The 12,085-nt window shown below is 51.4% G+C and overlaps 1 protein-coding gene across 1 annotated transcript in view; it reads left to right on the top strand.

Moving 5' to 3' along the window:
- The window catches only part of snd1 (staphylococcal nuclease and tudor domain containing 1), a 137,265-nt gene that overhangs the window by 47,553 nt on the left and 77,627 nt on the right, over positions 1 to 12,085 (top strand). The window contains exon 16 of the mRNA XM_023791412.2: positions 2,938 to 3,047. Within this exon, the coding sequence (XP_023647180.2) occupies positions 2,938 to 3,047 (110 nt within the window). The remainder of the gene's footprint in view (positions 1 to 2,937; positions 3,048 to 12,085) is intronic.

Below are 12,085 nucleotides of genomic sequence, written 5' to 3'. Positions count from 1 at the left end.
GATGTTGAGCTGTGCTCAGATTTTGGATGAGATGTGAGGCGGCGCAGTAAATTAGCAGGAACCGGTTGAATCTGGTTGATCACTGTGGTGGTGAGCTGATACTTTAGGGTTGTTTTTGGGGCGAGGACTTTCTGGAGGTGGATGAGACTTGCGCTGAAGGCCGTCCACTAGCAATAGGTGAGTATCATGCTGTAAACGCCAGTTTGTCTTGGGACAGCATTAGCTTCCTGCTCTAAACCCTGCAGGATGGATTCCATTTTCATCCATCTTTATTCTGAGGTGACAGAGCTCCTCAAATCTGGGCTTGGGGTGGGGGGTGTGGCCTGTCTGTTGGGTGTGAAGTGATTTCCCCACCCCCAAAACTCCATTCTATGAGAACCTGAGGAAATCGGTACAAGGGATGCCCATGTGGCTCTGACCACGGCTCGAGGTGGCCAGTTGCGTGTTTGAGTAATGAGTCCAGTTCTCTCGCACGTCTAGCGAGCCCCACGGCCCTCACCCCGATGAGCCCAAGTGAATTAATGGTTCTGCTCCCCGAGTTTGAAGTTTTGGGTGCTGGGTGAATGGGAGGGCACGCAAACGAATTTGGCAAGCTTTTAGTGGATGTCGCCTGGCCCGGCTTCTGGCGGAGAGAAAAACGAATGACTCCCGGTGCCACACGGCCAATTAAAGTCGCCCAGTGGCCGCCTCCAGCCCATCTGGGAGGTGCCATGCTCGAGGATGGTCCTGATGAAGTGTGCCATAAACACACTGACCCTGCATACCTGCCTGAGCCTTTATTGTACTTTATTGTCGGTGTAATGAATGAGGAAGGGTATTGGGCCCTGGGTCACTCTGCCCTCTGCACATTTGTCCAGAACCTTGGCTGGTTGTCCAAGTGCTCTCACTGCTCTACACACCATTGACCACCATTTTTACTTCTCATCCCAATTGCTGCCGGTCCCTCATCCTATTTATTGCCTGCTCTGCTCCATGTGTGACTTGCCATAAACACAATTTTTTTTTAGGGGCAGCCGTTGGTAGCCGCCCCCCAGTTTTTTCCGTCTTTGCTGAAATTCCTGCTCTTTCCCGGTATCTCCCATCTATTCCCACCCTTCACTGCTGGCCCTGCAGTGTGTGTGTGTGTGTGTGTGTGTGTGTGTGTGTGTGTGTGTGTGTGTGTGTGTGTGTGTGTGTGTGTGTGTGTGTGTGTGTGTGTGTGTGTGTGTGTGTGTGTGTGTGTGTGGGGGGGGTTAGACGGGAGAAATCCTTATCGCAGAAGCAGGCCGGATGTGTTCTGCAATTTAAATGCTAATTTGTGGTCTGGTAATGCATTTACAAACTATTAAGAGGTAATTGAGTTGTTTTATTGCCTCCCAGCAGCGCATGGTGCCGGTGGAGGTTTGCAGGCTCGGGGTTTGCGGCGTGTCTGTTGGCCCAGTAAGCCGGGGGGGGGAAGCGGGCGACTCCAAACGGGCCACCTTTGACTTTGGCACCCAGACACGTGCTCCCCCTGTCAGATGCGAGTTCCGGAAGGTGCCGCCAGTGCCATCTGGCACGTGGGATTGAACATGCACGTATCTGTTAGTCCTCTGGACCGGCCTGCTTTCCTTTGCTCCTTTCATTCCGGGGAAAAAACATGCTGCCTCCACATAAGAAGCGTCAATTCTTCTGTTCCTGAAGTTACCGCACATTTAAAGAGCCGGAATGTTTGATGTAAGAAGAAAATGTTTAAGGGAAGCGAACATTGTCCCTTGAGTCTCCTGGGCGTATTTAAACACCAGCCCTGCTGTTGGGGTCTTTCCTGGCATCAGCTCTTCCTCTGGGGGGGCAGTTCCTCCAGTTAATTATTGCTCCATGTAAGACTCTCATGGATAATATAACGCGGCTTAAGGGGACAAAGGATGAGCGTCAGCCCAACAATGGGGGACCTTGTGTCGCTTAGCGTTCGGCTAATGCCGCTCCAGGAAGAGGGGAGGCGTGCCGCTGATGCCGGCGTTAGCGTGACGCTGAATCACACGGATCATGCTAGATCGTTCCGGCTCCGCATCCGTCCGCCGCCGGGTGGGTTTCTGGGATACTGCATCGGTGGGAGGATAGAATAGCCTCCCCAGAACCAGAGTTAATAATATGGTACGCGATATGATTAATGCCTGGTGGCCGTTGCTGTGCTCAGCGTTGGTTCGGCAGGCATGAGGTGGACACATTCTGAGATACGCGTCCGGGCGCTGACGGGGCTGGCCGGATTGCTGTTCCCACCCGTCTGGCATGCATCTCATTGGTGCTTGGAAAAGGGACATTCTGCTTTTATCCCCCTCCCCCACTGTGCTTTAGGAAAAAGAGCCTGGCATTTTTATGATAAGGCACATGCTTTAATGCCTGCTGTTACCATGTCGGAGCTAAATATGGCTAATTTAGCTAGCAGTGTGGCTAATGTCTCTCGCCATTTGGCCAGTTGTGCTAAAACTCTGTGTGAGAAAAGCCTATCTCATACAGATCCAGCGCTTGTTTACATCACCACGGAAGCATAGTCTCTACCACTGGCCTTTTATATGTGCTAATAAATGCTAAACGACATTAAAAGTTAAAACATCATTCAGCACTGGGGCCTCATGAGGCCCAGCTTGAGAGTAATTTGCTCGAACTGCCAATTCTCATAATGAAACCCGGCAGGTTCTGAATGAGCGTCATTCAAGCCCAACACGCGGTGAGGTGCTAAGTGTCCTTTTAAGCACACGTGAGTCGTTTGCACAACGCAAAGCTTTGGCACGCGTCAGTCTGAAGCTTTCGCTACTTTCGTCATTTTCCCAAAGTCAGTATCACGGTTTAATGTGCCTACATGCATTGTCATTAAACTAAGGGTGCGGTTTTCGATCTAAGTGTGAGTCTTCTGTCGACGGGCTTGGATGTCGCCGATCTGTGGTTGACCCCCTTGTAACATATGGCTTGCGTTTCCAGGAATCGAGTGTCCACGAGGGTCTCGAAACATTCCCGGGGGACAGCAGGAAGCTGAGCCTTACAGTGACGAGGCCATGATGCTCACCAAAGAGCTGGTGCTCCAGAGGGAGGTAAGGCCCCCCCCCCCCCCCCCGTGACTGCCGACCCGCGGCTCACGTTTGACCAATCGATGGACCCTTCCACTGAATGCGGGCTTCTTCAGACGGCTCTCTGCTTTCCGTCCATATAAGGGGTCTTTGCTGTGCCTTTGACATCTTGCACGTGGCTGTTAATTAAAAGAGAATTGAACATCACTGATTGCTGGGGCTCGGAGTGCTTGGGGGGGGGTAGCTGGTATGGGACCGGTTCGCTGAAGGACGAATTATAATTCCTCATTTATATGAAGTGCTGTCGTCAACCTTGCCCCACTATCGCTGGCAATTCCCGCTTCCCACGATGTTCCGAATTCCCGATCGTCAAGGTTATGGTCCCATACTCCCTCAAAGGAATGTCTCATTCTGTCCTGTGCCGTGCCCGTTATTTTTAATTAAATCCCCCCCCCCCTGATTAAAGGGTCTTTCAGATGCAGGTAGGATCCCTGGAATTAACCAGACTTATTTGGAAGGGGCAGCTCCTCCATCCTTTAGAAAATGTTAATGGGTTTGCTGGCTGTTCGTCACGCTGTCATCTGGGGGCCCGGCTCCTGTCGCCGCCTCAGGTTCAGCCAGGGGTGCCGCTAAATGGAAGCTAAAATCTGTCAATAGAGAAGCCCATGGATTCTGCTCTTAGGAGTCGCCGTATGGATCGCGGTAAGCCCACATCTAAGAGTAACATTTCCCAGAATGCATTTCTTCCAGGCTGTTTACTAAACAAGCCGGTCCCCTTTCACCTGATTCACCGACTGTTTGGGTTTGATATATCGTCCCTGCATGTGTAAGAGATCACTAAGCATTTGCTCGTCCTCAGCCCCCCCCTCAGGCCTCAGAGTAGTTTGTCATAGAAGGACCCCGTGAGAACTTGGTCATTTGGGCGGCCATTTCCCTGCTTGAGAATGGGAGTCCCCCTCCCCAATTCGCCCCCCCCCCCCCTTTTTTTTTTTATCGGAGCCTGCGTCATGGTCAGCAAGCTTCAGGATGACTTCAAATGAGTGCAGGCTGCGGTTCAAGCCCTTGAAAATCAGAGCAGCCATCAAATTGATTTCCGTCATTGCTTTCAAAGCAACAATCGAATGAATGATTTTGGGTTTTTGAAGATAATTTATTGCTATCAGCTACTTTTTGTTTTGAGCTTTTTTTTTTTTGTTGACTTTTGTTCTGTCTCTGAGCGTTCAGACAGTAGTCGTCCGTACTGTTTTCCGTGGCGGCCATGGGGAGTTTCCTGGAGCCGTTCTCGGTGCCACAGGACTGGGGTCCGACCTGGATGAGATGCCTGTCCATCACAGGACACATGCTCACACCCTACTATGGCTTATGGACCCCCCCCTTCACCTAACTGCGCGTCTCTGGACTGCGAGGGGAAAAAAACACAAGAAACACAGGGAGAACATGCAGACTCCTTGTGCAGAGCTGGGGAAGGGGGACTCAAACCCCCATTGCTGGAGGTGTGAGATGACGGTCATGATTGACGCCACCTTTTCAGGGACCTTACTTGGGAGCCCCCCTGCCTAGAAATCTGATTATTTCACTTCCTCCACAACGTAGCTAATTTGGGGGACCTAGACCGCTGCCTATTCCGCCTCTAGCTAGAGCCGGTCCTGATGACTGTGATGCGCGTTGCGGCACCACATAGGTCCCCCCCCCCCCCCCCCGATTTTAGTCCTGAATGTTGAATTAATACACCCACTTACTAGAAGGTTCCACTCTCCCTGCGGTTCTACCTCATGGTAACGTCAGGTGCCTTTTCCAAGGAATGACTGAAGCTGCAGGTCCCACCTGAGCTTCCTATGGTGCAAACGTGATGGGGTGGAACTCACTCCCCCCCCCCTGGGTAGCAGTGGTAGGTAATGCTGCAGGTAGAAACGTGTGTGAGGTTCTTTTAATTGGGCGGCGGGGGTGGACTCCCCCTCGCCCCAGCGCCAGCGTTTCCTGTAGTCGGAGATCTGCCTGGGGACTGGTTCCCCTGCGGTACCGACTGCTGCTCCGTGGGCTGTGTGTGCCTGCAAGTTCCCCCCCCCCCCCCCCCCCCCCCGACAGCAAATTCAGCACCTCCCGCTCTCCCTACTCCTGTCACATGAGCCAGAACTCGCCGGCATGCCGCCACCGCGATGGATTCCGATCCGATTGTCGGCCGGCAATTGGGGAGGGTAGTTTGGAGGTGGTACTCGGAGAACGGGGCCCAGCACCAGAGATGGGGGACTAGTGGAGAAAATGGAATTGGCTCAAACCTCTTTGGAGTTGGGGGGGGTGGGGGGTGGGTAAGCAGGGCAGATTAAATGCTGGTTCATACAGGGAGCTGGATTCTCACTGGCCGTGCGTGGGGCTCCACTGAATGCCTGCTGTAATTGTGTTCTTCGTCTTGTTCAGTTTTTTATGCAGCGTATCAAGATGGATCGCTAAACTTTTTATATAGTCCTGTTATACCGGACTATTCCTGTATTTCAGATTGAGACTCACCAGTGGTTTTGAGCATTTTTAGCCAGTCAATTCCGGTCCAGATGGCCAGTGATGATGGACGTACGAAAAACAAATCTCATTTATTAGGCTGGTCTCTTTTAATCTTTCGTATTGCCGTTAATATTGGTGTGGAATATTCCTAGCGTGGTGGTCCGCTGGCCAGCATGCAGACACCAAGCTGAAGCCTTCATGAAACGCGAATGAAGAGTCGGACCTGGCATCCCTAAGCTAGTGTTGGCTCATCTGGCCGCCCACCACCATGCTCTGCTTGCACTTCCTCCCTGTCTTCATCACGGCTCAGCCATGGACACCCTTCCGGACAATGAGGCTTCTCAGCTTCCTAAATTAAGGGCTCTGTTGGAGGATTCTTTTTGGCTTCGCTAACAGTGGCTAAAACGTCAGCCTGTCCTAGCGAGTCTGACTATAAGTTGAATCTCGATGGTTCCGTGGTTCCCAGATTTGCTACTTGTGGTGAAAACGTTCTACTGGTGGTTCTCTGCCCGTTAGTTTAGGCAGGTGACTGCTGAAAGCGGGTAGGTGTAGCTGCGTGGTTGTAAGCAAGTCATACTTTTGTTTACCTTCCGTACACCTTCCCGCAGGCGTTGAGGCTAGTGCAGGCTAGCTTTGGTCTGTTTGCGCAGCGGTCGTTCTGCAAAGAACTGTAGGTATTTTTAAACTCTGAAGAGAAGGCCCAACCGGTTGACTCACTGGCAGTTTGGAGATGCAACTCACTGGCAGGCCGTATATAGGAATTGCTCACTGGCAGTCTGCATGATTTATAGTATTAAGGCAGAAACCTTCGCATAATTTCATTTACTTAGTGTCATTGTTTCAAATCCTTTGAATTCAGATATATGTATGAAAAATATGAACTCTGCCGTTCTGTATATGGCTTGTTGGTGTCATGCATGTCAGTTTTCTGGTCAGGATTTTGCCCTTTTCTCTGAAACGGCTGCATCCCTTTATTAAGTGGCTTTTCTGTCTCCAACTTCATCCTGGTCTCCGCAAAGAGCTCTCCCCGGCGTAAAGGTCAGAGGAGCATTTCCTTGCGAGCCTGGGATGGCCGCAGCGTCGCAGTGAGCTGATGTATCGCAGCGGCGGATGTAAAGGAGCAGCCAGATCACGTAGGGGGTGTGGCTCGTGTCCCAGTTCCCGTCGGAACCTCAGAGCTGTTCTTCCCCCCCCGTGTCTGGTGGAGAGGGATCTGTTGTAGCACGTGGGGGCGATTTCACTGCAGGTAATGTGTGTGGCCTGGCGGGTGGGGGATTGGGGGGTGCTGTTTGAAAGCCTTCCTGCCTCCAGCCTTTCTGCAGACTAGTACTGTTTTCTGCAAAATGTAAGCTTTCCGAGGGGCGGCACAAAATAACCGTTTTTTTTTTTTTTTTCTTCCTCTCTCTCTTCCTCAAGCCTAAATGTGACTGTCGGTGTAGCTTAGTCAGCCAGGGGGTGTCTCTGCTGTGCTTGTGAGTGTGCGCGTCCAAAGGACAAAGGGGCAAAGCCTGCAGTTCGCTTTTTCAGTGGCCGCCCCTCTGGAGAGCCGGCGCCGTATAATACGGCCTTTATGGACGGTCCCTTACTTCCCAAATGCAGGCGCAGCCTCGGAATATCAATGACTATCAACAAATACGCAGAGTGGGTAACAGAGCAGTGTATTTGCGGGGTGGGGGCTGTGCCGGGGGAGCCCACCTCTAAACGGCGGTAAGTGCAGTCAGCTTTCCCAGGACAGGCGGGATTTTTTTTCTCCCAGCTGCGCTTTTTTTGAGCCTCTTTGGTCACATGACCATCCATTGGTGGTCTAGCCCTTCTGAGGGAAGCAGGGATGGTCTTTATTCAGTTTCCATCCTTTGCTTCCAGGTGGAAGATCAGCCTTCCAAACTCCCCCGCCATCTATAATCCGGAGACGTGCCGGAAAAGCGTGTCGTCAAATCGGAACCAGTTAGTTTTGGATGGATGGTCCCTGGAGATGTTGCTCCAGTGCAGTTCCGTCGCCTGGGCGATGAATCATTTTGGACGGTCTCCATTCGACACCCCGGTTATGATAGATTATGTGCTACAAGTGACCTTTATGTAAAACGATTTCCGGTAATTCTGTAAGGATACGTGGGTATGGCTGGCGGAGACCCCTCTCTGTGAGTGCGGACACGTCTCCACGCTGTTGTGAATGTTGGGAGCAGCATCTCCTGACCGCTGGCCCCATGAGAGTGCTCTCAGGCTGTGGCCTCTCGCGCTCCTTAATCACCACAGGCTGACATTTATTGACGTTTCTAAGTGCAGCATAAGGTTCTGCAGTGTGTTTTTCTGCAGTCGAAATGTTTATTCCGGGGGTGGGGGGGGGACGCAGTATGGAAATACATCGTGCAGTTACTTTATTAATGGTTACTTAATTGTTCAGAGTGTATGAATTACTGAGTAAATAAATTATTCATTCTTGATTTAAAATGCATGCCGCGTAATGGGACCGCGAGCACGGAAGCCCTGGTTCCGTGACTGAAAGGATCTTTCTTTGCATTTGTATCTGGTAGTTGAGTTTGGTTGTTGACCGTTCTCAGTGAAGGCTACCAACTTTGTAGGAACGAAAAGGAGGGCACACTTAACCCGGGTGGTGAGTTAATATATAATTTACTTGCGATTTAAGTAAATTAAGTTCAGCATTGTCACGACTAGCATTTTCTGAAATGCACAGCAGCCAGGTCGATTTCTCTGTGGGTGTAATGTGCATCGTTCCGTCCTGCAGAGAGCAGCCGGCTGGCGATACTCTTCCGGTTTGTTCCGGAAAGTGACAGCTTGTTCTGTTCTCCACTCCAGCGTCCGTTGAGCGGGTGCAGGACATGTGGGACATGCCTCGCTGGGCTGGCTTGTGATTGGGCCGTTTTAATTAGCCGTGTGATCCGTTAGCCCCGCCCACCATAAGCCCTGATGTCCTGATAGGCTGCTTCCACTTCTCTTCCTCTCTTTTGATTTTTTTTTCTGTGCTGTATGGCTCTTCTTACTTGCTGGCCCGGCCCGGGCACTCGGCCGCCGCCAGCGTGCATCGTGAAGTCGTTATGTTCCGGATTAGTCCGGCCCGATTGCCTCTGAATGCCTCCCCCTTGCCGCTGTGATAAACAGTAACCGCGGAAACAGCCAGAGGTTATTGGTGTCGCACTGTGGCTTGAGCGAGTCCCTGTATGGACCTCCATTAACACAAGCCAAATGGAGCGTGTAGCACCGCTTTGATTTTTATTTTTTTTCCTGTATTATTTTATTCTCTGGGAAGCATCATTCCCCTCGAGCCACACGGCTCAGATAATGGTTCCTGTGCCTGTAATCCACGCGCCGCCTTGTTGCCCGACACGTCGGTGGCTGATACTGGGTTTGTTATTGGGCCAGAACCTAACCCCCCTCATCTCTGCCATGAGGATTATTAAACGCCTGGCAGGTCGATTTTTAAGGCGTCCCTCTCCCGGTCCCTCCCGAGCACCAGTCGATTGGCTTGCCTTGGCCGCGGAATCCTCCGGAAAAGCGCGAGGTGGCTGTCGGGCCCTGCGGCGGGAGCGCGGGATGGCGAGCCCACGTGGGCGCGAGAGATGGGGCCTTTTCACACCGGCGTCTCCCCCCGACAGCCAACTCCGGCTGAAGGATATGGAGTCATTGGGGAGGGGGTGAATCATTAGGGCTCCTCTAACAGTCCCTTGTCAGCTGGGGGGGGGCAGGTTTACAGTGTCTCGCCCGGCCTGTTAGTGCAGGAGTCAGCGCTTTCCAGAACCATTTATTTATCGTCTGGAGGGTTGGCAAGAGTCCCCCCTCCCCCAAACCCCCCTCATCGCACTCACTTTCATCATATTTGCCTCCCTCACCCTCACTAACTCCCTCATTCTCTCCCCCCCCCCCCGTCTCCGAGTATCGTCAAGTCGCTTCTTGATGCTGCCCCAGTGACGGGTTATTTATAAGCAGACTGGTCAGCAGACGCCACCCCCCCCCCTTCTGTCCTCTTCTCGCTCCTATCTGACCGGTAGCTGTCTTCAGAGGCCAGTGCAAATGAGCGATATGTTGCTAAGTTACCAAGCGAAAGTTCTGGAACCCACGCAGTGTCCCTCGCCGGGGCGGCAGCTCCGGCATCCTCTGGTTAAACCCTGGAGATGCGTCAGCCTCCTGTTCAGGTACTTTCCCCTTAAGTGGAAGCTGAGTTCCTTCCCTATCTTGTCCTTTGACCTGCCTTGAGGCGGGTGCAGTGTTCCCCAGCCGCTTTCACAGCCTTGGGGCTTCCATGCTGCCCCAACCCAGACGGCGGTTCCTGTCACAGGGTCTCTCCTCCATTTGGGACCGTGATGCCGCCTGGCACGGGAGAGGTGCCATCCTCGGGATCCTACTTCCTTACAGCTTGACTTCTTGGATTGAAATGTTCTGCAGATTATCTAGCATACATTGTCCCGTGTGGCTCATTTCACGGAAGTATCCATTTGAGGTGGTTGGAAAGGCCATTGATATTGCCTGTGGCAGGAGAGTCAGTGGCACAGTAGACGATAGTGTTTCCCACAAAAATGAATAGTTTTATTTTTCTGATTTATTTTTCTTTTCTGAAAAACCATGCAGGCAACAACAGGGTAATCACAGTAATCAAAAACCCCAAACAAACCTGAGCAAAACAAAAACAAACAGGCATAAGTCTGCCAGGCATGTTCCCCTAATACAGCCTAAGGCAAGTGGTAGCCCCGCCCACCAAAAGAATCATTACAGAAACTAAGAATGAAAAATCAATTAACTAAATAACAACATTGTTATTCCAAAATAGTAAATCAAATAAACAAGTACAAAATAAACAATAACACAAAACAAAATGTGATCACCCAAATGCCCTAAAAATAGATTTTAGGTAACAATTGAAACACCCCTTTCCAAATGGCTTCATCCACCAACCTCTCGCAAAATTCCTCTATTTTACCCAGTCCCTCAGTTTCGTCACGTAAACCCGGAAGTTCAGGAAGTTTGAACGGTGGTAAGTACACAGTGTTCGGAGCTGCAATTACACATTTTATCAATAAATTAAAATGATTTTAACTGCCAGTGTGTTTTACAGCTATTGATACTAGATAAATAACAGATGAAAGGAACAATGACAATGAATATGAATTGAGTATTTTAGCCAAAGCTGAACGCACAAACATTGCTAAGTTCAAATGCTGGTAGGTCTTTCCCTGCATCTCAACTAACAAATTAGTCTGATGGTTAAGTTATGGCAAACAGTGATAAATGACATGCATGACTTATGAAACCAGTACGGCATTAAGAGTGAAGATTATGGGTTTAGCGGCTCACAAGCGATAGGTCAGCTTAGGTATTTGCCGGCAGCTGGCTGCCTATGCGCTGCATGCTTCTGAAAGCGTCACGGCTCGCTCCGTCACATTGCCAATGAGAAGTTCATCAGAAGTGTCCCAGTAGTCTCTATGGACAAATCAGGCGATAAAAACTTACTGTACAGTAAGTTTTTCTAAAACTAAACATACATGTGTGAATGTCTGGGGAAACCCTTTTATTGGTGGTGTTTAGCCGTGTTGAAGTCTTTCCATGCTACATGCTAATCATTCCAACTTTTTTAATCTATCTAGCTGTTTATCCAGCACAGCTGTCTTGGGCGCTGGGCATCTTATGATCTGACCTTTTTTTAAATCCAACACCTGTGTTGAAGCCACCATTCTTGGGAGGGGGGGGGGGGGGCTCACAGAAGACCTTGTATAACTGATATTTTACTGCCACTGTTTGGAATTACTGTTTATTTATGGGGGTGATAAATGGGGGAGAGCCGAGTACCTCCGCCTGGTTCCCTCGGTGGGGGTGAGCCGAGTACCTCCGCCTGGTTCCCTCGGTGGGGGTGAGCCCAGTACCTCCGCCTGGTTCCCTCGGTGGGGGAGAGCCCAGTACCTCCGCCTGGTTCCCTCGGTGGGGGAGAGCCGAGTACCTCCGCCTGGTTCCCTCGGTGGGGGAGAGCCCAGTACCTCCGCCTGGTTCCCTCGGTGGGGGTGAGCCCAGTACCTCCGCCTGGTTCCCTCGGTGGGGGTGAGCCCAGTACCTCCGCCTGGTTCCCTCGGTGGGGGTGAGCCCAGTACCTCCGCCTGGTTCCCTCGGTGGGGGTGAGCCCAGTACCTCCGCCTGGTTCCCTCGGTGGGGGTGAGCCCAGTACCTCCGCCTGCTTCACTCGGTGGGGGTGAGCCCAGTACCTCCGCCTGCTTCCCTCGGTGGGGGTGAGCCCAGTATGTCCGCCCGGTGCTCTGTTAGCTGTTCTGCCTCCACCCTGAACTGAAACTACATGCAGGTTATATTAACATGTCTTGGGTTTGAACACCTTTGTTTTGTTTGAAGGTCCAATCAGGTCAGACTTTAAACGTTGGAGTCGGTGCTTTACTGGGGTCAGGAGGCAGGTGGCTGTCTTGTCCACTTGGGGTACATATTGACTTGCCATTGTTAAGCTGCTACTATTAGGCTGGGGGGGGGGGGGTCATGGGGATAGGACTGGGAGCAGAAAGCATAGCCCAGAGGAGACTCTGCTGGCTTGTGAATCAGTAATATTCCTGAACCCTGTC

This window comes from Paramormyrops kingsleyae, chromosome 1, assembly GCF_048594095.1.
Source record: "Paramormyrops kingsleyae isolate MSU_618 chromosome 1, PKINGS_0.4, whole genome shotgun sequence".
In the NCBI taxonomy this organism is placed as follows: domain Eukaryota; kingdom Metazoa; phylum Chordata; class Actinopteri; order Osteoglossiformes; family Mormyridae; genus Paramormyrops; species Paramormyrops kingsleyae.
This window is presented reverse-complemented; position numbering and strand designations above follow the sequence as displayed.